We start from the raw sequence: 26,575 nt of genomic DNA, 5'->3' as shown, positions 1-26,575 counted from the left end.
AGTGTTCACAACCTAATTAATAAATGAATTACAAACTATTCGTAAATCCTTTATAAGGGTAGTCTTATTGTAAAGTATGCAATATCCCGTATGCCCTTTTTACTCTGGACTCGCTAATATCGAAGCATCGGAGCAGCCCCGCCCCCCTGAGGAGCGATGCGTCCAGAGCCCATGTGAAAAAATCATCTTCCAGACTGTTAATATTGTTACTGCTTTTACTCTCTGGTAACGTTAACATTAACCCTGGTCCTGAGTGTTTCTCTGCTTCCCTGCATCATTTGCCAACTCCGAAAGAGTTTAGCTGTAGGCAAGGATTGGGTTTTCTGCATGTTAATGCTAGAAGCCTAGTGCCTAAATTAGATGTTTTCAAGACCTGGTTTTTAGTTGCTAAGCCTGATATTGTTGTAGTTTCTGAAACCTGGTTAAAACCATCTGTCACTGATACTGTTATTCACATTGATGGATATAATGTATTCAGAGCAGATCGTAAGGGCAGAGCTGGTGGTGTTGCAATATACACTGCTGAGAAACTACAGTGCTCAGTCCTTCACTCAATTTCAATTCCAAGGCAATTTGAGTTTCTAGCAGTCCAAATAACTATAGCAAATGCTCCTCTCACTGTTATTGGCTGTTATAGGCCTCCATCGGCCATCATGGATGCAACTACTAGCCTTACTGAATTGTTGTCTACGTTTTCTTCTGAAATCATATTATTGGGTGATTTAAATTAGGACTGGTTGAGTGATAAATCTTCACAGTTTAAGCAGGTTTGCGATTCTTTGAACTTAACTCAGCTTATTGATAGTCCCACTAGAATAAACCCTGCCAAACCCAATAACGATACCCTTATAGATGTCATTCTAACAAATGCAGCTCATTAGTATGTGTCTGTTGGTGTTTTTCCTAATGATATCAGCGACCCTTGCCCTATTGCTTGCGTTAGGAGCACTAAGTTGCCCAAAGCCAAGGGCCTTATTGTGCTCAGGCGCTGCTTCAAACACTTCTCTGAGCAGGCTTTCCTTCACGATCTGGTGGAGGTTAAATGGCACTTCATATCGTTAATTCCATCTGTCGATGTTGCCGTCCAATTTTTTATTGATCACTTTTTATCGATTATTAATAGACATGCCCCCCTTAGAAAATTCAGAGTCAAGAATAGGAACACTCCATGGTTTACTAGAGAACTATCGGATCTAATTCATGATCGAAATAAGCAATGGTCCTTAGCTAGAAAGTCTAACACTAGTGATGACTGGCTTCTTTTTCGTGTCATCAGAAATAAATGTTCAGCCTTTATTAAAAAAGCTAAAGCTGATTACTATCTGAGCTTAACCACTGATTATTTTAATGACCATTCTAAGTTCTGGAAAACAATTAAATCACTTCAGAACAAGAAGGTTTCTAGTTTCCCAAAAAAACTGAAGGTCAGTGATTCTTTTATTTCAGATTCAGATGGTATGGCTAATGCTTTCAATGCTCACTTCAAAAAGGCTGGTCACATTTTTGATGAGCAAAGTCATGACTCTCTAAATGGTCGTACTCACAGCCCTAGTCAAGAGATGAACTCCCCTGTTTTTGATTTAGCTTATTTCTCGGTCTCTGAAGTCTTACAGGGTTTGCACTCAATTGATCCTAAAAAGTCTGCCGGGCCTGACGGCCTCGACCCGTTCTTTTTAAAAATTGCAGCTCAGATTATAGCACAACCAGTAACTGATATTTTTAATCTCTCCCTGTCCACTCACACACTGCCAGCTGTGTGGAAGCAAGCTCTGGTATCGCCCCTCTTGAAAGCTGGTGATCCCACAGAGTTAAATAACTATCGTCCTATCTCAAATCTTTCTGCGTTATCAAAGATTCTTGAGTCCCTAGTTTCTACTCAGCTAAAACTTTTTTTAAATTCACACAACATCCTTAACCCTATGCAATCTGGATTCAGATCAAAGCACAGTACTGTGACTGCCAGTCTGAAAGTCTTAGACGATATTAAGGCTGCTTTGGATAACAAATCTGTATGTGTTGCATTGTTTATTGACCTGGCCAAAGCATTTGACACTGTAGATCACCACATTATGTCTAATGTTATGTTGATGTCTCGTTTCGGTCATAAGGCCATTTGCTGGTTTCAGAGTTATCTAACCGACCGTACTCAATGCGTCAGGTTGGGTAGTACCGTCTCTGACCCTGTCACCTTGAAGAAGGGAGTTCCACAGGGCTCTATTTTGGGGCCTTTGCTCTTTTTATTATATGTAAACAATATTTGTAATCAGATGCAATTTTCTACCTATCATATGTATGCTGATGACACTATTGTATATTCACGTGCTCCTTCTCTGGATATGGCCGTTTCCAATCTAAAATCTGACTTTATCACGCTGCAGCATGCACTTCTTGATTCCAAACTGCTTTTGAACAGTAAAAAAACCAAAGCAATGCTTTTTGCTCTCAAGTCAGCGTCCTCTTGCCTCTCCATTGACACCCTTGATGGCGTCTCTGTTGAGTTTGTCGATACCTACAAATATCTGGGCTTTTGGTTGGACAGTAATCTCAACTTCAAACACCATATTGAAGTTCTAACTAAGAAATTGAAATTCACTCTTGGCTTCCTTTACAGACTTAAATGTTGTTTTTCAACTTCATCCCGTAAACGGTTGGTCTCTGGCTTATTCCTGTCCCAGCTGGACTACGGTGATACCATTTATAGATTTGCCTGTCCCACTGTTTTGGCCAAACTTGACCCACTCTACCATGCTGCGCTGCGTTATATATCAAATGCACCCTATAGGACTCATCATTGCAAACTTTATAGCCTAACTGGATGGTCCTCACGCATAGTAGGATGCAGCATTGGTTTTTATTAATGTATAAAGCCATTTTAGGTAAGCTTCCACTGTACATATGTGCCAGATTTGCTCCAGTTTGTGACTCTTACAACCTCAGATCCAGCGCCTGGATACGGTTCCAGGTTCCTGCTGTGCGGACTGAGGCTGGGAAAAGGAGTCTTTTTTATTATGGTCCTTGGTCTTGGAATGACCTTCAATCACACCTCAAACTGAGGGCACTTGTCTCAATAGTATGTTTTAGATTGAAGTTGTCTGAAGTCCTTACCACCAGCTGCTCTTGCAGTAATAAGTAGTGCACCTTTCTTACTGTCCTAATGTGCACAATGTAGTGACTGCTTTTTTGTCTTTTGTTTTCTTAGTTATGTTCTTTGTATTTTATATGTTTGTGTTATGTGTTATGTGTTATGTGTAACGTTGCTGCCTTCTTGGCCAGGTCAGCATTGCAAATGAGATTCTATCTCAATGCTTTTATCTGGTTAAATAAAGGTTAAATAAAAAAATTAAAAAAGTGGTACCGCAGGATCTTAATGTGTGGATTGTGAAAACATATGTTTTAAGATAGAAAATAACAGTAAAGGGACTTTTTCCATTAGAGTAAAATGCCTTGTTCCCGAGATAAAACAATTTCCTAGAAACGCCCAGAGCGATAATGGTCAATTTGCAGCCATAAATACACAGTCTCTAGAGAAGGTAAACACTTCTGTACCATGAAAGAAGTAATACAAATGCTATGGTTATTGTTGGGTTTAGATTTAACCTCAATTTCCCTCAGGTCTATGAGGCTAAGATAAGATGTACTAAGTTATTCAGACCACGAGATGTTCTATTGATAGATGTTTTGAGAAGTATCAAGGTATCTTTAAAGGATAGATCCGTAGGGAAAAGATCTGAAGTGCATGATTTAAATTAGAATGCGCAACACACCTCATTATAGGCTATATTTATAACAGTGTGTTCCCGATCTCACCTCAAACACATTAACTTCACATACTGTGTATTAGTATGTTTACTTTTAGGGCATGTTGTTTGACAAGAAATAATAAAAAAAAAACACTCCAAATGAGGTCTGCACCACGTAATGTTTTTTTATTGTCATTGTGGTGTCCCCTTGTGCAATAAATGCATCAGGAAAGACTGCACTTTGGACTCAGGAATTTCAAAAGTGAGCAAGAGAGTCATTGTTTCACTTTAAAATGTAAAATTTTACTTTTAAGACAAAAAAGGGTTCAAGAAACAGCAGTGTTCTTTTCTTTAACCTTTCTTTCTTGTTGTATTTTAGCCGTAAACTGAAAGGAATGCGGAACTCAGGACACTGAAATATCTGTTCATTTATCGCAAGTAATATCATAACTGTGATATTCAACATTATATTCCATACCTCCTCATATAAAGCCATCTTTTTATCTTAAACACAATCTCCTAGCTAAACTTGCTCCATGAGGATGTCAACTTTTGAGCCTTCAGCTAAGGAGTCAGTTTCACATTTCTGTTCGTCGTAGATGAAAGGGTGGGGGGGGGGTTTGTATAAAAAATGGGATTAAAAAAAACTACAGTCCAAGAGAAGTCTTTGTTTGAGAGGGTGTTAAGTGAACAGAACCTCTGTCCTTTGAAGCGGATCAAACCGAGCACCCTCGGTTGTAGAGTTTATTTCTGGACTGTTTGTGTTGTGAGGAAAAGTACCTGAGGCTATTTTCTTCACTTATCTCCCCCGGAGGGTCCGCTCTCTCCCTCTTTACCAAGACCGCCTCCTCCTTAACACTCCCATCGTCTGCCAATGCCGTTGTGTCTCTGTTCCTCTCCTCCTTTTTCAGGCACTTTTTCAACTTTCTCTTTGCTGTGACTGCACGTGGTGGTTTGACGTCGACGGAGGACTCATCGGGGTCTCCGGAGCACTCGCAGATTGTTGGACCCTCCCACTTTGGGATGTCCAGGCCCAGCAGCTCCATCAGCTGTTTCATGACCTCGTCTACGTAGTTGTGGATGAGCAGGTGCGCCTGCTTGTGCTACGAGACAGAAAATCATGAGCAAGTTAGCAAGAAGAAGCCGGACATCAACATATTACAGACATTATCAACATATTACAGACATTATCATTCCCCCTCATCAATAAAATGATCGCACAATACCTGAACCATTATGTTAGTAAGAACCAGTGCTTTACCATCCATGAAACAAGTACAAGTGCAGTGAAAACAAATAAATGAAAATAAATAAAGAGGTGCTGCTAGAGTTCTGGTGTTGCTTGTATTAAGGGGGAACATTTTTCTTCGAATGTATCAGTTTTCAGCTGTAGTCTTGATTTTTGCTTTCATTTGTGCCTTCATATATATGCATCAGTTGGTGAGGCTTGATTGAGACTCACATGTTTTGTGCGCTGCAGGTTGACAATGACCAGTTTCCCTCCTTTGCGTTTTGTGATGAGTGGAAGGTCTCCGCTGGGTTTGATCTGCAGGGAGGTGCCGAGCGTCAGAGCCAGGTCCGCGTGTCTGCAGACAGCAGAGAAATACGTCACATGCTGTTCACATTTTTTATTTGCCTGGTATTCATGGTTGTGCGTTGAGGAATACGCTGAGTTTCCAATGCTGGGAGAAATGTTTATTATTGAGTAAAACGTACATTTAAAGGGTTTAATGTCCTAATTTTGAATGTATTGTTACATATATTATCATTATATTTAAGTTACAGCTCTAAGCATCAGTTTGGAAAAAATAAAGCTTTCTGGCAACATTGGAATAAACGAAAAATAGTCTGTTTTGAAACATTGAGAAACAGGAGGGAAACAATATCATTAAAAAGGTAGTTTAGGTGTTTTAAAGTGGGGTTGTATAAAGTACTTATCCATCAGTGTGTTTCCTATGGTAGATGGTGGACGGCAGGACCCCTTTTCAGAGAAACAGACAGGAATACCGGAAAAAAACAAAACAATGTACTGCTGTGGATGGGGGCTGCACGTTATTAAAGCACGTAAAACCATCAAAATCAAATTTTGTGCATGCTATATTTGATATCCTTTAAACCCTTGTCATCAGACGGCCCTTCTCGGATAGGAAACTGAAGTAGCTACAAATGCTCGTGCCAAATCCAGACTCCATTGACAGAAACAGAACAATATGCTTGCAGGAGATGAGGGTCTATTGCTACCTCTATTGGTTTGTTTGTGTGGAAAAACAGAGACTATATACAGGGGTGCACATAACTTTTTTGCCCTGGTTCTCAAAGGAGCACCTGGAGATGTTGCTTGGTGCTCATCCTTAAAATGAAATAAACCGTAACTTTTGAGGGGGACTTGACTTTATTTGCCAGACACACGGCACTGAACACACGTGCAGAGGTGAACACAGAACACACATGCAGAGGTGAACACAAGACAACATTAGCACGACCAGTAATCCTACAAGCTGTCATCACTACCCTCCTGACTGTTCTCCTCACTGTCTTCCTCTCTGTCAGACATGGTAGCTGATGATAGGCCTACTACTTTCTCTCTGGTTGAGTCTGCGATTAGCTGCTGGTTTTGGGTCGAAAGTCTCTGTTGTCATCTTAGACAAGTGGATGTAATCAAATAACTATGTGAACATAACCAATAACCTACCATAGCCAATAACAAATGAATGTAACTTATTTTATTTATGTTGTTATATCTTATTTTACCTTAACATTTATTTATGCATTTTTTTTTTATCTCTCCAGTTTTAAAGGATATTTTTGGTTACTGTCCTATAGTATACATTGGAATGATTTCACACCTGTTTATCCCAATAATTATAAAGGATTGCCTTGGAAATATGTGTTTACATCAATTGTGATCAAACTGTTTGAACTTAGACTAAAGTGAACTATCTAAACACTCAAGAGTCCTTTACCTCACTGAGCTGTAGTATCAGCCTCTCAGTCTGACTGGAGAGGACTCTCCCTCCACATTATTGTAGAAACATCTTCTTCTTATATCCGTTAAAGCAGCTAGCACCAGATTCTAATAACAACAGCGCCGGTACCGGGCGGTGCGCCCTTCTCTCTCTCTCTCTCCCTCGCTCACTCGCACGTTGGCTGTGAGCTGCGGGCGCCAGATAAGCCAACATCCCCCATTTTCATCACTTACAGCGCCCATCGTACAGGGCAAATGAAATGTGTAACCGGGGTGAAAAGGGTGTTACATTTACTTAATTATGAATGTTGTTACATCAAGACCGAAAATTAGGATGAGCCCCAACGGTCAAAAATATTTTTTTCCCTCCCAGAACTGCCAGCGCAGCGCCTCCACAGATCTGGCGCCCTAGGCGAACATCTATAACGCCAGTGCTACGTGCCGACCCTGAGTTCATATGCAACTCGCAAATATCTTTTTCTCTCTCTCCTCTTCTCCCTTCCTCTCTCTCAATGTTGGTACGCAAATGCGCCTTTTTTCAAATGACCCGGTGCTCTTTTTTTGGCGGAGGTGCGCATGAGCACCAGTTATGTGCAGCCCTGACTATATAGCCTCTTGACTGCCAGGCACCTTATTTTAGGTGGGCCATTTTCCGGTTGATAATTCCTATTTTTCTCCAGTTCCTGTCCACAACAGTACATTGCTTAGCTTCCTGCAGTAACTCCCATCCGTTATATACTGACTGTTACGGCCCGTCCACACTACAGCTTCGACAGCGGTTTCCAACGCGTCTGCCCATTCACTTTGAATGGGGTGACGTCACGTTGCCTCACTTTTCGCCGAACTGAATTGTGGGTAGCATAGCGGTCCGTCTCCGCCGTCTCCGGCTGCAGAAGTTGAACAAGACGCCGGAGTAGCCACCGCCAGCCAATCAAATCCCGTTTCTGAAAATCTGACAGCTCAAGCCCTAGCCAATCAAACCGCGTCTAAACTGGGAGAGATATCCCGCCGGAGAACCGCAGTGACCCGTCCTAAAACCCGGATGTAAACTCCTTCCGGTTCCTTAGTCAAAAACGCAATGCAATTTCTCCATAGGATTTTGGAAAATAGCTCGAAATAAGGTCTGTGGTTGACACACATTTAAGAGACGGATCACGTTTTGTTCAGCCGGATAATATCCACATGTCTATCCTACTTTTATAATTTTTGAATCATAAATCTAGTCGCCAGAAGCAAAATGCTAACGTTATGCTATAAACGAACTACAAAAAAGTACAGCAGCAGGGTCGCACGACTTCAACGTCACACCAACTTTAGATCGTTTCAACTGACTTTTGCGCGCTTGCATATTTTAACAAAGCTTTTCATTTGAGCCACACTGAATTTCACTAGAAGTCATGGCTGTGTCAATTACCAGTCTGATATCGTTTTACAAAGATGACAAGAAGAGTGTAGATAGAGGAGAGAACCACTACAAGTCAGGACACGTACAGCAGTGCAGCCTAGATGAAGGTGTGCTTACCGGTGTTGTCAGGGCTAGCATGAGAGACAATTTATAGAGTGTCGGTGAGTAGTGATAGCAAGAGTACCGTTAACCTAGAGTTAATTTATTCACATTAGTGACATTAATTCCCATCAACAAATCCATTTTATGTGTCACATGAAATCTTTATTACAAATATTACACACCAGAAAACACAGAAATATCCATGAAATAAACATACAGTAGGCTATAAACAATTAAAGGGATAATTGGGAAGGCATTACAAATGTAAATATATTTTAAATAATAAAACAATCCCACCACCACAGGTATCTACAGGAGAAGAGGGAATTCTCTCCACAAAATGTGAATGCCCAGGTGGAGAATGGAAATGCAGTCATGCAGTTGCATTAGCCATCTTTGCCATCCACAATTTCAGCTGCACTGAGACCCCCTGTCAGTGGAAGAAGCCAAAGGCAGCTAAACGTACGCATTCAGTGGAGGAGCCATTTCCTCCAACCAATAACTCACTCAACCCGCTGACAAGAGAGCCCACCTCCGAAGATCGTGACTGGCTAAGGGACAGACTCGGGGGCAGGTTCTCAGGAATTTCTTGGCTTCTCTCCCCGAGCCAGAAGAGGAACACTACAGCTTGGAAACACTTACTGTTCCTGAAATTATCAAATATGTTGGGCATCAAGGACGTGAGGCAATGGTGGCAAGCATGGCATTGTCTGAGGAGCAACAGAGGGCAATTCAGGTGGCTACCACTGGTCAGCGAACCAACCCAAACTGGCATTTGTTCAGGAAAGGAAGGTTGACTGCCAGCAACTTTGGAGCTGTCCTGAGGTCAAAGCGTATGACTGCTTCCCTTATTGCCAGGGTGCTAGGGCAACAACAGACCCTTGATGGGGTTTTGTCTGTACAGTGGGGGACTATGAATGAATGTGAGGGTGTCAGGGCATTCACCACTGCAACCCAGATGCAGGTCCATGAGTCAGGTTTGTGGCTCTCCCAATCAGGAGTGTTGGGGGCATCTCCAGATGGTCTGGTAGGGTCTTCCGCTGTGCTGGAGGTAAAGTGTCCCTACGGAGCCAGGGAAATGACAATTAGTGAAGCATTGTAAATCAAGGGCTTCTGTGTCAGTAAGGAGGGAGAAACATTCAGCCTGCGTGAGGAACATCCTTACTGGCAACAAGTGCAAGGTCAGCTTCACCTCACTGCAAGAGAGACTTGCTACTTTGTGGTCTGGACTACGAAAGACAGTGTCATCATCCCGAGATGACAATTGGCAGCCTAACCTGTTGGCTCTTGAGGACTTTTTCAAGGCCCTCATGCTTCCAAAGCTGGCACTGCCGGAATAATCACCTTTGTCACTGTTGTGGTTATTTTCTGAAAAAGACAGAAAAACAAAAAGGCATATTAATTTACTTGTTCTGAGTTCAGAGAGCACTGCTGTTAAAATTAAAAAAAAAAATCTTCAGGATGTTATGGTTCCCCTTTGAAGATCTTTCTTGTAGCTGCTGCGATCCTTGTTTCAGTCGTTCATATGTTCGATGAAAAAGATCATAAATCTATTATTTTCAAATATAGTAATTGCGATAAGCTTTGTAGCCTGTGCTTCGCTGTGTGTCAGTTGGCCATGACAGAGGAATGGGGGAATGTTGACAGTGACTCCTTCAGGAAGAATGTTCTGGATTAAGAATCCCTTGTCAGCCAATATCAGATCTCCAGGTTTGAAATGCTGAAGAACACCAGAATCCCGTACTATTTCTTTGTCACTTGTTGATCCTGGGTATAGTTTGCTTCAGTATGTGATCACAGCATTTGGTGCTACCCCCAGCAGTAGTTTGAAGGAGTGCATGTCACGGTAAGCAGAGTAGGTCTCTTTCTGGATATCCATTTGCTTGGGGATAGCGATTTTGATGTCCGTACAATCCACTATCATTCTGCAGTTTTGGATGTGCCGAAATGAAGAAGGCAAGCTGGTTTTATTTTTCTCCCGGCTGGGAACAGTACTCATTATGTCCTTAAAAAGTAATTTATGGAGAACCTCTATAAATGTTACAATCACATTTCTGACAGTGCTTTCACTGCAGTGAAAGAGTGCAGCCAGATGAAGGTGTGTGTAATTATGACGCAGTTTCATGAGGGTCATGAAAACTTGGTCTTCAAGACTCAGTGATTTGGGGAACCAACCTTCTGGGTATGTAATGGAACCCTAAAAACGAGCAACATACTCACACACAGCACTGAATGTGTCTCTATCTAGCAATCCTGTCTCCATCCGAAGAACCTTTTCACTCAGCTGAGAGGCAGAATACTTGTCACGGCAGTAACTCTGCTTTGCCTTAGACTCCTCTAGCTGGATCTCTAGCTGCATTATGTGTCTTTGCTGAGATTGAAGTTTTTCTTCTACCGTGGTTGCTTGCTCCTCGGCATTCTCAGATAGTGGTTGAGGATCTTCATTAGCAGCCGCCTGTGTTGATGGACCTGCTTCCTCCTCAGTCATTAGACACGCAGCTTCTTCCTCCATTCTATCAATTATCCCTCTCAGACAGTAGGAATGCTCTTCTACATTCTGTGCTTTAAAGGAAACAGGCCTTTTTCTCTTTTGTAAAAGAAAATGACAGCTGCAGATGCGGGAACTGGCATTGGGCTTCCTGTCAGCTCGTCTGTTGGGAAGATATAAAATATTAGTTTCATGGAAGTCACACCGTCACATATAAGAGCATTAAGAGTAAGACATACAGTACATAGGCTAAAACAAAACATCTAAAGATGCACTTTGATAAGTCTCGTGAACATTTTCACTATTTTGACATTTGTATAGATCAAAATTGAACTAAAATAAATAAATGGTAGATTAATCCATATTGAAAATAGGTGTCAGCTGCTACACTAATTATAATAGTTAGATTTCTTAATTAAGATAATATATTACTTTATTGATCCCAATTTGGGAAATGTTTGTGTTGCAGCAGCATAAAAAGAAAATATAAGTTATTATATATACAAAAGTATGTGAGGGATGGAATATTAAATTGAATATAAATGTAAAATGTACATGTGATTTTACGTCCAAGAGAAACTATGGAGCAGAGAGTTCTCTGCCAGGCAGAGGTGATTTGTTATTAGTTCAATATGTCAAACTGATTTCCCTGACTACAATCTTTAGTTACATGGTGAAACGTTATGCTGCTTATACTAATTAGACTTATCATATAAGCGACACAGGTTTTTAATAGGATGTATTCATTATCTTTACTTATGTTGTGGTCTTTTCAGCAGCGCCATCTCTAAAACAGCGATACAGTCACTACCCATCATTTAAATTTCACAGTGACATGGACAAAAATGTAACGTCAGCTTACCTCATAGCACGAATCCAGACTCTCCTTTGGAAAACATTGGCCGGGAAACGATAGAACGAGCACGTTTCATGCGAAGACCTGTGGCTGCAACCCGGAGCAAAGAAAAAAACCATTGCGTAGCTAACTAGTAGCGCTAGCTTTAGCTAACGTTAGCTAACGAAACAAACTGCCGAGTAAACTTGGAAAACACTGGTAATTAATTATTCTATAATTTGTAAAACTACGGTGTTAAAAAAAAAATACAGATTCTAATGGTCAGATATAGATATACAGATACTAGAGATACTATAGGCAGGTACTTTCTTTCAAGCAGAACACGGGGGAAAACAAACTTAGCTGGAGTGTTTACGTGTTCGGCGTAATGACGTACAACGGCCTCGACAATTTCTGTAGTCCTATTCAGCCACTCGGTAACAACCATCGTTTTTCAGACACGTAAACTCTTCAAAAATCACCAGTGGGGTCACTGCTGATGTATTTAATGTCGTAGAACAAAACGTGATTTATCTCTTAAATTTGTGTCAACCACAGACCTTATTTCGAGCTATTTTCCAAAACCCTATGGAGAAAATGCATTGCTTTTTGACGAAGGAACCGGAAGTGCTAAAAATGCTAACTTACTTCCGTGTTTTAGGACGCGTCACTGCGGTTCTTTGTATGTCCGGGGCGGGACATTCATGTGATTGGTTGTTGGTCGCGGTGCTCGAATAAAATCCCCAAGCTTCAGACACGCCCAGCTCCAAGCTTATTTTGAAGCTGTAGTGTGGACGGGCTGTTACGGCCCGTCCACACTACAGCGTCGACGGGCCGTTACGGCCCGTCCACACTACAGCGTCGACGGGCCGTTACGGCCCGTCCACACTACAGCGTCGACGGGCCGTTACGGCCCGTCCACACTACAGCGTCGACGGGCCGTTACGGCCCGTCCACACTACAGCGTCGACGGGCCGTTACGGCCCGTCCACACTACAGCGTCGACAACTCCAATCTGCCCATTCACTTTGAATGGGGTGACGTCACGTTGCCTCGCTTTTTCGCCGAACTGAATTGTGGGTAGCATAGCGGTCCGTCTCTGCCGTCTCCAGCGTCAGAAGTTGAACAATGTTCTGACGCCGGAGACACCGGAGTAGCCAGCGCCAGCCAATCAAATCCAGTTTCGGAAAATCTGACAGCTCAAGCCGTAGCCAATCAAACCGCGTCTAAGCTGGGAGAGATATCCCGCCGTTCATTTCTATTATTTCAAAAAAAGTTGGAGGAGAAACTAATTATCGCCATAGCAAATCACCCGGTTTTGTATGACCAGACCCTCTTCACCTACCGGGATACAAACCGGAGGAACCAGGCATGGAGGGAGGTGGCAGAGAGAGTGGGTGAAACTGGTAGGTTTTCGCCTGTTTGGAGAGTTTATATATATATATATATTGCTCCCATAAAATCCCCAGAGTTTTTTGCTTTGTATGTCGGGGGCGGGAGATTCATGTGATTGGTTGTTGGTCGTGTTGCTTGAATAAAATCCCCAAGCTACAGACACGCCCAGCTCCAAGCTTTTTTTGAAGCTGTAGTGTGGACGCTCCGTTAGAGCCAGTATTTTGTTTTTATAAGAAAGGCCACCTAATTGTGACGTCTGTAGTCAACACACTATAAAAGACTACAATTCCCACGGCGCCTCCTCTAAACTGACAGCGATGGGCAACCTGCTAGAAAGACGCCATCGAGGCACACTTTTTAACCGTCCAATTATCCTTTAAGTTATCAAGTTATATAAGCCTTATCAAGAAAGAAAGAATACCTAGTTGTTTGTTATTTTATTTGAGTTTTGCCTATTTGTTTTGAATATTGTAAAGGCCGCTTTTCTTTGTTGCATGTGTAAAAGTTTGTTATTTTATTTTTGAGCAAACTCATAATATCATCCAAACCATCGGAGGCCAAGCAACTCTTCAACTCTAAGTAATATAAAGGAAAGAAAACAAGTTAAAAATGTCTGTTTAAGGCGTCTAGTGGCTTGAGAAAAAACAAGGAAGTAAGCCACGACATTGACTATGGATAAGTACCTCATAGAACCCCACTTCAACACATCTGAACTATCCCCTTTTAGCAGGCTGTGAATAATTTGCATGTCAGGACAGTTGACAGTAAAGCCACTCAGAAAGCAATTAGATCCCACATATTATTTCCCACGTTGGATCTGTGACTTGTACTATTTGTCCGACAATGAAACATGGGTGTCTAAGGAAATCAGGATAGATAAGAGTCTGTGTTGTGGGTCATCATGACAAAAAATTAAAATAAAGAAACACGGTAATAAAGAAACGACTGAGCACAAATTGCTGCAATTTGGTCCGACTCCCCCACCTGCTGGCATCTTCTGCTTTGTCCAGGTCTCTGTCCGGAAGAGCATCCTCCCAGTCCAGGATAGTGCTTATCAGCTTCCCTCTAGTAAAGAAGAATACACATACGGTCATACTAAGGAAAGGATCGTGGTTCAATATTTCCAAATGCACTGAAACACGTGTTACCTGCAGGCTCTGAGTCCTCTGGATCGAACCACATCACAGTAACGTCCCGTTGGCTTCAGTCCCATCACACCTATCACTTTGTCTCTGACATACTGCCTGTAAAACCAAGACTCCTATAGGTTACTTCTTTGTTCAGCTTTAGTAGTTACAGTTTAGAATTAAAGTTTGCCTGAAAGCACCATTGTCCATTTATTAATATGAGTATTTCAATCAGTTAGCACCACCACTTGGTGTTGCTTTAGCCATTTCCTGCACATTTAAACAAAAAAAAGAATAACACTAGACATCCAAAGACACTTGACTTGCCTAATTCAAAAAATGGAAAAACAACACAGTAACACATGTCACTGAAGAGCAGCTGCTGAGCGATTAGCTGCTGACTTCATCTATGATTCACCGCAAAGGTAACTTATTCCAATAATAACTGAAGACTGAGTAGGGGAGTGGAGGAAAATGAAGTCACAGCATGTGTGTGTGTGTGTGTGTGTGTGTGTGTGTGTGTGTGTGTGTGTGTGTGTGTGTGTGTGTGTGTGTGTGTGTGTGTGTGTGTGTGTGTGTGTGTGTGTGTGTGTGTGTGTACACATACCTGCCACACTTCTCACACTCCTCCACAAACATGTTTCCATGGAGCTCCGATAGCTTATCCCTGCCAGAGAAAATAAAATCAAACACAAAACCAGAAAAATCACTTTAAAAAAGTTCAGACTATTTCAGAATTCCTCAGTTCATTTCTGCTTTCAAATGTCTGCTTTACACACAGAGCCAACCAGTTTACTTTCCCAGTCTCAATGATTTCCTCAGAGAAATAGCATTTCAATGCCTGGCCTCGTCTACATAGAATAATGCAAGATTTCTTTTCAACACTGTAGCCAGGCTGACAGAGAGCCACAGCTCGATTGAGCCTTCTATTCCCATAGCACTCAGTAGTAATGATTTTATGTGCTTTTTTAATGGTAAAATTGTTACTCTTAGAAACAAAATTAATGACCTCTTGCCTGGTCAAAGGACCAACTGGTCAAAGGACCAGTATAGTGTTATCAACAGCTCCCGGAAACGTAAGTTCTAATATTACACTAGATAGTAAACTAGAATACTTTTCAGCCATTATCCTTGAACAATTAAATTCAATGATTCTCTCTTCTAAACCATCAAGGTGCATGTTAGACCCAATTCCAACTAAGCTGTTGAAGGAAGTTTTTCCATTAATTAGCACTTCTTTATTAAATATTATGAATATGTTTTTATTATCAGGCTATGTTCCACAATCATTCAAAGTAGCAGTGATAAAACCTCTTCTCAAAAAGCACAACCTCGATCCAGAGGTTTTGGCCAACTATAGACCTATTTCTAAACTTCCTTTCCTCTCAAAAATTATTGAGAAAGCGGTCGCAAAACAGCTGTGTGATTACTTAAAAAACAATGATTTATTTGAAGATTTTCACTCTGGCTTTAGAACACATCATAGCACAGAGACAGCTCTGGTTAAAGTCACAAATGACATGCTAATAGCCTCAGACAAGGGACTTGTCTCTATTCTTGTTTTGCTCGATCTCAGTGCTGCATTTGATACTATCGACCATGATATCTTATTGCAAAGACTAGAGCACTTAGTTGGCATACAGGGAACTGCTTTAGGCTGGTTTAGGTCCTATCTATCTGAACACTCTCAGTTTGTACGTGTCAACGATGAATCTTCTACGCAAACCAAAGTTAGCCATGGAGTGCCACAGGGTTCAGTGCTCAGACCTATTTTGTTCACATTATATATGCTTCCATTAGGCAATATTATAAGGAATCATTCTGTAAACTTTCATTGTTATGCTGATGATACTCAACAATATTTATCAATCAAGACTGATGAAATTAATCATCTAAATAAAATTCAAGACTGCCTCAAGGACTTAAAAACGTGGATGACCTTACATTTTTTGATGTTAAACACGACCAAAACTGAAGTTATTGTACTTGGCCCGAAGAATCTACGAAACAAATTATCTAAAGATATACTAACTATGGATGACATTAATTTGGCCTCCAGTGAGACTGTAAGGAATCTTGGTGTTATATTTGATCAGGATTTATCCTTTAACGCCCACATAAAATCAATTCCAAGGACCGCCTACTTCCATCTACGTAACATTGCAAAATCAGGCATAGCTTGCCTCAAAACGATGCAGAGAAACTAGTCCATGCATTTGTTACTTCAAGGCTGGATTATTGTAACTCCTTATTATCAGGGTGTACTAAGAAGTCAGTCAAGTCGCTTCAGCTGATTCAAAATGCTGCAGCTCGTGTACTAACCAGAGTAAGGAAAAGGGACCACATTACTCCTGTTCTGGCTGCCTTACACTGGCTCCCTATAGAACACAGGATAGAATTTAAAATTCTTCTTCTCGCTTACAAAGCCCTTAATGGGCAGGCGCCATCTTACCTTAAAGAACTCATTATACCCTACTGTCCTACTAGGGCATTGCGTTCCAAGAATGCAGGGTTGTTGGTTGTTCCTAGAATCTCTAAAAGTACAATGGAAGCCAGAGCCTTTTCTTATCAAGCTCCACATTTGTGGAATCAGCTTCCAGTTTGTGTTCGGGCGGCAAACACCCTATCCGTTTTTAAGAGTGAGCTTAAGACCTTCCTTTTTGATAAAGCTTATAGTTAGGGCTGATTAGATTCAGCCCCTAGTTTTGCTGGTATAAGCTTAGTTTGTCGGGGGACATCTTACTTCTTCCTTCTCTCTGTCTGTACCTGTGTACTCTCCTGTTCCGATTAACCCAGCTTCCCCACATTTCTTTCTTTTTGGTGTCTATATAGGCCGGGATCCGGAGTCATGGATGATCCTGCGGTCCTGTGTCCTGGATCGCGAGCCCTGGATCATGAGTCGTGGCTGTGGTCCTGGATCATTGGTCCTGGATGGATATCCTCGTGGATTCATCTTCCTATTATACACACATGCATTTCCAAACATTTGGACTACCTATGTTGCAAATGTATTATCTTTTCAATTTACACACGGCATCTATTGCACGTCTGTCCGTCCTGGGAGAGGGATCCCTCCTCTGTTGCTCTCCCTGAGGTGTCTCCCATTTTTCCCTTTAAACTGTGGGTTTTCTCCAGAAGTATTTCCTTGTACGATGTGAGGGTCTCTAAGGACAGAGGGTGTCGTATTGTCATACTGATATTCTGTGCACACTGTGAAGACCACTGAGACAAATGTAACATTTGTGATACTGGGCTATATAAATAAACATTGATTGATTGATTGATTGATTGATTGGTCTACCCCAGGGGTATTCAACTAAAATTCAACGATTCAGTTAGAGAAAATCTCCCCATGCAAAGGTCCGGAACATCAAAATGTCTAAGTTGCTTTATGAATTAGTGTGATATTGAAGTAGCCTGTAGCTTTATCAACGTCTGCATGTAATCAACAACTGACTGCCAATCAAACAAAGAAAGTACAATTAAAAAACAACAATATTTATAGTCAATTAACATTGAACTATAGTATACAGATATACAGTAAATACTGTGGATATGTGTAATGTTCCTCTCGGGCTGCATTTACAAATAAAATAGAGAAAATAAATAAAATAGCTTTTGAAAATATGTGCATCTTAAAGTGCTTCATTTTAGATAAATAAAATAAAGTGTAGCAGCAGCTTGAGTTTCCCTTTTTCTCTGTTAACCGTTTCACATCATGACTTAACAGTTTCAGACGATTATAGAACAATATCAGGCTTTACACATCATAACAATTGAACCATTTTAAAGTTTCTCTTTCTTTCCCTCTTATATTGCAGTCCCTCACTCACTTTTTTTAAATTCAGTGCGAGAATTGAGCTGGAGCTTGTCCTGCCAGGAGTTTGTAAATCTGGGCTGACATGGAGTCAGGGCCATTCTCATAGACATGCAGGTGCTCATTGGTTACAGTGATGCAAACACAGGTATGGTGAAAAAAGAGAAAACTATTCGAAGCAGAAAAAAACAGCGTAATATACCATCTGATAAAGGCCTGTGCTATAATGCTTCAATTAACTGGCTATTCTTTATAATATACTCAGATCAATAGGAGACAGAGATGTTAAGTTATAAATCAAGGGTTTTTATTATTATTTGGGTGGGGAACCTTTTTCCTATACATTTTTACAACATACTCCGAGGGTCATACAAATGATTGAACTCAACCACTGCTTAAAAAAAGTAAACTCACAGCCCATTCATTTGGCCTTTCTTTCATGCTGTGCAAAGAAAAAGCAACCTCTTAATCCAGATATCTCACCATGACTCATGTATGCATGCACGTGCACGGTGTGGCGTGTCCACCAAAACAGAAAGATATGGACACAAGATGTGTGCAAATGTATTTAGTATCCTATCCATGTGAACATGATTTAAGTGGGGGGGACCTAACCTCCTCTAGGGGGGTCCGGGGGCATGAAGCATCAATCTGGTGCACTTTGAGAGCAACATGAAGAGATCTATGGACACAAAGTTTCAACACCCATATGAAACAGAACTGTAAGCAGATTTTTCTTTTTGGATATTTTACAAATCACTCCCCTTTTAAACTCTATTCTTGTTGTTTTTAACAACTTTTTTGTTACTGTCATATAGTATTTTATACCTGTTTTTCATTTAGTCTCATTAATAACTATAATGATCATATCAAGGTGTGCCTTAACCTCACTGAGCTGAGGTTATTTGAGCCTCTCAGGAGAGAGCTCTCTTCCACCTGGTTGTAGAAAAGCTCTTTAAATTCGTTAGCATAGCTAGCTAACCAGATGCTAATAACAACAGATCGCCACTGTGCTTACAACTAAAGACACAGCCACGCAAACACTGCGGCATGTGTAGCTACGGCTCCTTATGGTACTGCAATATTTGAAGAGCTGGAGCGGCGTTCCGGTGTTCTCTGTCAGCACTCCTTTCAGACGAGACATATATCACGTGAAGACACGTTACGCTCGTGTTGTGTTTAAGTAACCTGTCCTTGGCCAGGAAAAACAGGTACCCCCAAAACGAAAACTCTTCGGTTCTCCACGAATTACACAAGTCATCCAAATCAGCTTTAAAAAAGTGGGAGGTGCCGAAAAATCCCCTATTAATGTATTGATTATAGCTCCGGGTCCGTATAGGTCGGCGTCTGGGTCCGGATCGCCTGTTGCCGACCCCTGGTCTACCCTGACTGATAGAGGGAAGAGGAAGAAATGCAAGACTTCCAATAAGAGACAAGGCTGGGCTATGTGCTGAATGTGAAGATTGGATTCTTGTCCCTGGGTTAGTCCAAGTCTGTTTGGATGAACCTGAGTCAGATCAAAGAGTTTCTATTATACTGAGCATTAGTAGTTAAGAGTAGTGATGGCGAGATTAAGCCTTATGAAGCTTTGAAGCTTTCCAGCCAATTGGTTCGCAAAAGGGTTCATCTCATGAGGCTTCATCATGGGCTTCATTTGAACACAAACCCCCCTGTTGGTCAAAGTGTGTAAAACAGGCAGATTGGACATCTCAACAGTGTGCTCTATCTCATACCGAGTTCCCAATGAGTAAAGCCTTAGAATAACTCTAAACAACGAACATAAAATCCTATTTTCATGTTAACAATATTGTATTTATTCCAGTTGAATGATTGTGATTGAAAAGCCTAAGGAGGCTGGTAAACATTGCAAAGAGGGATTTGTATTCCTTAATAATATTCATAAACGTAACCATGTTGTAGCCGGAGAAAGGCTAAACCATATCAAAGAATACATTTATTAACTACATTATCTCATTTAGCTGTAGCTTTTATAAACAACAACAAATACGTATTGGGCAGTCATTGAACCAGAGACCCTGAGTCAACTGCTTTCCAGCTGAGCCACAGCACACACATTAAATCTTCCTGAAAACATTGACACATATGTATTCCTGTATTTATTCATTTATTTGTTTATGTTTTTATTCCTACATTTATGTATGCTTGCATCCATTTATAGGCTACTTATTGACATGTTCCAACCTATGTAAGTGAGGGTCTCTCTTGATTCCATCGTGTCACCGGGCCCGGGACAGGAAGGATAATGTGATTCTTATTATACATCCATGGGTATTATGAGTGTTGTGGTTCAACGGTTCAACCGATCTGAATCGCTTCCTGAAGCAGTCACGTGGTATCGACAGGCAGCGAGGCTTTGTTTGTCATTGATGACGTCACTGGCCCAAAACGATACAAGCCTCGATACATGCTTCACAAAAAGCTTCGGGGACTACTCGACACACGCTCCGAGGCCTCGGCGCAATACGTAACATCACTAGTTAAGAGACTTTGGGTCCCCTGAAAGGCACTATATACATTTAAGTTATTATTATCATTATTAAGCAGTGTTTAAAGATCTGGCGCTGTTACAACTGTTATCACAAAGCAGCAGCTTCATATTTAAATAAAAAATGTGTCACACTCCAACATTTAACAAACCAGCATGAAACAATATGGTTAGCTCAAACTTACTCTAATGTGGCCAATTAACGTTGAGGAATTCACTGCATTTTCTGACACATTGCATTTCCTCTAAATAAGTATATCACGTCCACTTGTCATTTGTTCATCCCCTCTCCACTCACTCAGCTGCAACTCCATCCAACATGTTACATGTATGAGCAAACGGAGGACCTTTTTTGACATTTGCTGCAGGTATGCTGTAAACCAGAAGACCCCCTGACTCTGCAGCCCCCCTGTACGCTGCTCTTTAGTTACTTTGAGATAATTGTTTTGGTTTTAACAATCTTTAATGTTTTTGCAGCTTAAGAGCTATATATTTCCTTCAGGAATGAATAAGGTGGACACAGACATGTACAGAAACAAAGTCATGCTAATGTTGCCTGGTGTCTGCTGGGTGGCTATCTCAACGTATGTGATGTGATGTGTTGTGGCTGCAATGACTCAATCAACAGAAAATGTATCAAAAGCTATTTTGAAAATTGGATTAAAGTAAAAAATGTGATGGTTCTAGCATCTCAGAATTGATTAATTATTTGTATTCCCTGGCTCACTATGGGTTTTTGACTATTGGTGAGAAAAAACAATTGTAATGACACAAGCTTTTGTTCCAGTGAATAGAAAATGGCAATTTCCAAGGTTATTCGGCTTCCAACATGAGGGGGATTTTTCTTTCGCACTTTGAGTGCTACTAGACGCTTTGGGAATTATCTGTGAAATCATGCATTGCTAGCTACTCAGTGTGTAAAATGCTTTATGTGTAACCATCATGCTGCAGAACAGAATTACCTCGGGAAGCCTGATCGAGCATGAAGTCCGTCCACATTCTGGCTGATGAGATACTTTAGGTAGCCGGCCCTCTGAAGCCCCAGCAGGGCCAGGTGAGTCAAGCTGGGCCGGGCCTCTTCGAAGGTGGTGTCAAAGTGAGGTGACTCACCATTTTGCTCCAGTGTCCACACCCCCTTTGGACCCCTGAAAGAGAAAATATGATTGAAGTAATGACTGACAGGAGTTATAATCAGGAGTTGACAGGCGGTAATGCAGTGGGTGGGCTGCAAGCATTTCATGTCCCAGCTGGTGTGTGGGTTTCTTTTCAAGGCTGAAGTGAGTGTTAGGTGGATATATTCTGCAAGTTTTGTCCACGAAACTGAGAAACAGCTGCCACATGCTGCACGTCTGAGACCATTGGAAATATGACCCAAAAAAAAACTATGTATAAAGATTATCCTACAACAAATAATATAGATTATATGTAGAATAAATAAAATTCTACAAAAACATCCTTATGAGCATTTTTATAAAATTGTCTAAATTGAATAATGTTAAATACAAACACTGGCTGCTAGCTGGCTCGCTGTTTTTCCCACATGCCCCACCCCGGAACCTGCGGTCTTCAGACTCTGGCCCCCCGCACCAACCTGTGAGCCTTCGGGGATGCAGAGCCTTCAGTATGGCAGCCCCCACTCTCTGGAGCTGCGGAGATCCACAACATCCCCACGCTTTACGCCTTCATAAGGGCCCTCAAGTCGCATCTGTCTGCCAAGGACTTTGGCCCCAAATCTATTTGTTGTTTTGTCTGTCTAACTGTTCGTCTGACTGCCTTTTTGTTTTTGTTATGTTTGTTTATACTCCTGTTCTTCCTTGTAAAGCGACCTTGGGTCTCATGAAAGGCGCCATTAAAAATCTAAGTTATTATTATTATTATTACTGACAGGTTTTCAGTGTATAAAATGTATAAAGCCCTGTTCTTTTAGCCCACCAATTAGCTAAGAGTGTCTGAATGATGAATAAACATGGCAGTACTGCTGCTGTGTAACACCCGAACAGTTGCCATGTTATTTTCATAGTTAGCTCATAAAAACACGGATGCACAACATCTTCATCTCTCAACACTACTGATTATATGGCCCAATTCCAAATCACACCCTACCCACTCCCACTCCCACTCCCACTCCCACTCCGTGACGTAGTGAACTCCGTGGAGTGACACTCGCAGCTCAATGAGGCTCCCTCCTGTCAGATGGAGGGAGTAAATACAGCGGCAAGCTTTGGAGCCAACTCCCCTCTCTCCGGCAAAAACAGGAAATGCCGTAACTGTATGTAACAACGGTTTCAAATCAGCATCTCTTGGACAAAAAATTAAATTAATAACTCAGATAAAACTCCAAACATCTTTAATTTTTTGTAAAGCTCTTTTAGTTTTAAACCTGATGTTTATAAGCTTCTTAGTTTTTGCAACATTCTGTAAATATACACAACTTTATAATAAAATGCACACATTTACCTTTTTCTAGACTAAACACAGCTATGGTCCTAAATTAAAAAAATATGAGGTTATCATGGGGTTGTTAACATCGCAGTTGATCAGTGGATGTGGTGGATGTTTGCTGGAACTACTTGTAAACAGCGTGTTTCCTGACGGACACACACAGCGTTGAGTCCAGGTTGAGTCCGGTCAGGTAGAGACCGGTCTCAAGTCAGCACCGATGCAGACTCGCTGTTTGAGGGCTTGATAGCCCACTCCCCCTCCACACTTGTTGGTTTGGAACAGCACTTAATGTGGCGGACCCTCCGCGCGAACGCGCAAACGGAGGGGTAGTGTGTGTAGGGGGTGGATTGTAATTGGGCCTATGATTCACACTGCTCCCTCAGCCAAGACTAGTTCAAACCATAGGGTTCTAACATTTACAGAAGGAGTTGTACGCCATCTATTACGCTCTTATCACCATGAGAAGATGCTGCAGGACATGAAAGCCACAGGATCTGTGAAGCCAAGATATATATCAACACCAGTAGCGAACCGTCAGGGCCTTCAAGGTATTCAGAGAATACCCTGGAACACTCAGATAAAACAAACAAAAAAATCGATTTAATTATATAAATAAAATGTATATAAAATGAATAAATGCGAATGGTATCTGTGTTGTTGATCTGTAATATTACAGTGTTACATTGATTTGTTTGTCCTTCTCTGACCATGCACTAAACCTTTCAGTGGTTTTGTGTTAGAAAAGAAAGCAACCAATCAGATCTTGTTCTGGGTCTCTGGGTAGAATATCCTTCAACCAAGGTATTCTATATCCTTGATTGAATGCCCTGGCCGTTGCACTGAATGAGAGCGTACGTTTAGACTGACAGTTTGATCAATCATATATCGACTTGTAGCCAATGGGCGTATTCTTTCAGAGTTTCCCTCGGTTCCAGGGTACTCTAGAAGGCCTGCTAGTTAACTGGCTCGAGGCAGAGGATCTAGATGAATGCGACGAAGCAATTCATGCCGTTTTATTGTTTTTAAAGTTCAAATGGCAAGTGCAACAGGTGAAGATGAAGTTGTTGCGGAATTGTTGTGAGTACCCTTTTCAAGACGACAATTCGATCAGTGAAAAGACGGACATTATAACGCCGGGGGGGGGGGGGGTGGCGGCGGCGGGGGGTGTGTGTCTACAGAAGATCCAGTTGTGATAGACACGGTTCGCCACTGATAGACACACGTTTTGGTGTCGTTAATAATGCATGAACCTGAGGCGCTCAGTTTCTCTCTTGCTAGAGAAAATGTGTGTGTGTGTGTTAGTCAGCATTGGGAATATAATTTGTGACAGTGGGCCCCATGTGTACATAGAGATATTGGCTTTAATGGTATTGCCTTCCAAGGTCATTTCTTGCTGACTGACAGGCAACCAAACCAATATTAATAGGTCAGGTCTTTACGGGGGAAGTTCTCCAGTTGTGCATATATGAATTCTGACTAGAAGATTCCACCAGAATGAACTCAATTAATGAGTCAAAGGTTCTTCATTTTAAATAAGTGCAAAAGCTCAGCTGGCAAAACAAATTATTTCACTATAATGGAAGACCACAATTTGATTTATTTAAGCATGTGTGGTTGTTTACAAAGAGCTGAATACAACAAATAATAAGCAAGCACTGCCCTCAACTGCTTATACAGTAGTACTGCAAGAAAAGAGCAGGAGCTTAAGTCGAAAGGTCTATATTATACCGTCCAGAAATGGAGAAAATAGAGAAAATATTAAAGTGTTTTTGTATTAGTGGCATAATGTTGGTGGTTGTCCACATTTTCCCCCCAGGATCGTAATGTTTTCTAATCAATTTACCAACTAATTAAGTCACAATAAAATAAATATTGAAGGTTAATACACACACAAATATATAGGGTCATATACAAATTAACAGAAATAAACTGTATGGCCTGCAAACACTACTGTATATGGGCACACATAAGCAAGAGTGTGCTAGATGTTCAAACCAGTCCTGTAACAAGTTGATTAGGAGCTTTTAAACAAAAAAGAAACTTAAACTTGACTTGGGACTGTGAGAGGTCACTGTGCAGAGAGATAAAATCAGTGTGTGTCTGTGATAAAGGGCTATAGATGCTCTGATGACTCTGTGCCTCACCTGAAGTCGGGGATGCCTGTTGAGGTGCTGATTCCTGCTCCAGAGTGGACCACCAGGTACTGAGAGTCTCTGATCAGCTGAGCGAGGGTCTCCACATTCGCCTTGAGCTGCTCAGGACTATCAAACACCTGCAACAGAACAGGAAACAGTTGGCAGATACTGACACAATCAAATATCATAATATGTTTGTAACAATACCTAAATATCAAGAGTACTTAAGAATGACAAGGGGTTGATAAGGGATGCTTTTCATACAGTAATGTTGTATCACCGGGGTAAGTGGTATTGTCTAATGTGGGTATGATAGCCCTTTCTCCCAATTAACCCTGAAGCCAAACATGAAACACATAAACATGGTATGTGTCAATATTATGCAACTTTTCAATAAAGAAACATTTCACAAGGTAGCAATAACAAACGTTCTAATTAATATGTTGTCTGTCTTTGGGAATTCCTTTGTTGTAATCTGGACATTTTAAATGCTGAGTGTGTTGTGGTGTTGCTTTCTGTTATTAGCTAACATTACCGTACATTTCGTAACATTTGTACATGAGTAAACATAGGAATGTATAACTGTCTTGTCATGGAGGATTTTTACATTGGCGTTTAGCTTTTACGATGTATTTTCTATTATTTGTAATTGAACTGAACCTAAAAAAGCGTCCTCTTCTGCTAAACTGCTAGCAGTAGATAAGCTAACAAACACAACCCAGCGTTAGCTCATGGTCGTTATTTTTTACCTCAGGAAGTCCGCAAACACCTTTGTCTGCGTACGGCGAGAGCCCAGCAGCATAATTCACAGACATTGCTGTTGTTGGTAACGTTGCTTGACTCTATTGTATTGCTTTTAGAAAACTGTTCAAGTAGGCTCCAAGGCGGTTCTTCAGTTGTGGTGTTGAACTGACGTCATCTCTTAGCGACGATATGTTCACAACAAGGATTTCCCATGGGATTTCCCCTGATCCAATCAGTCCAGCTAGTACAGGCCTGTCGGACGAAGCCAGTCCAACAGACCCTGGATATATTTGGCCCAATTCCCTCCGTTTGCGACCCTTATAAAAAAAGTTTCATTTTGATAAGGGGGGACCCTTATCAAAAGGTACATTTATTATAAAGGGGGACCCTTATCAAAAATGAATTAGATTTCAGAGATTCCTGTGTGAGAGAAATGAAGCACTGTCTTCGCCAATCCCTTTTAAATCAATCGTTGAATGTTAAAATAAAGGTTCCAAAATCACATTGGTTTCTCATACTGGTTTTTTCTCTGTCCTAAACGGCTTGTTGAAGCTCGTCCTGCCCCCACCCCCACCTATGAGCCCACTGTGCTCTGATTGGTCAGCTCGCCCACTCTGTTCTGATGAGTCCACCACCGTCCAACGAGGCGTTCTGGGGCAGCACAGACAGGTATTTTTTGTGTTAGAGTTTTACTCACTACAGGGTGTACTTTGAGGGTTTGTGACTTTGCAGACCCTTTAAATGCAAAAAAAGCTACATAACACACAAGGGGATGGGTAATAACCGGAAAAGCATGACATGGGACCTTTAAGAGAGTTAATGTTAGAGGTAGGCTACAACTAATCCAAATAAAGCAATAAATAAGCAAATTTTT

At 41.3% G+C, this 26,575-nt stretch overlaps 1 protein-coding gene across 1 annotated transcript; it reads right to left on the bottom strand.

Moving 5' to 3' along the window:
* Positions 1-3,900: 3,900 nt before the first annotated feature.
* Positions 3,901-25,902, bottom strand: sirt6 (sirtuin 6). The gene is made up of 8 exons (XM_034103599.2): positions 25,707-25,902; positions 24,967-25,094; positions 21,343-21,525; positions 14,665-14,724; positions 14,079-14,174; positions 13,915-13,995; positions 5,203-5,326; positions 3,901-4,843 (listed from the first exon to the last, which is right to left on the bottom strand). The coding sequence occupies exons 1-8, from the start codon at positions 25,770-25,772 to the stop codon at positions 4,457-4,459; spliced, it is 1,125 nt and encodes a 374-aa protein (XP_033959490.1). The 5' UTR covers positions 25,773-25,902; the 3' UTR covers positions 3,901-4,456.
* Between the last annotated feature and the right edge of the window lie 673 nt (positions 25,903-26,575).

Source organism: Pseudochaenichthys georgianus, chromosome 17 (assembly GCF_902827115.2).
Source record: "Pseudochaenichthys georgianus chromosome 17, fPseGeo1.2, whole genome shotgun sequence".
In the NCBI taxonomy this organism is placed as follows: domain Eukaryota; kingdom Metazoa; phylum Chordata; class Actinopteri; order Perciformes; family Channichthyidae; genus Pseudochaenichthys; species Pseudochaenichthys georgianus.
This window is presented reverse-complemented; position numbering and strand designations above follow the sequence as displayed.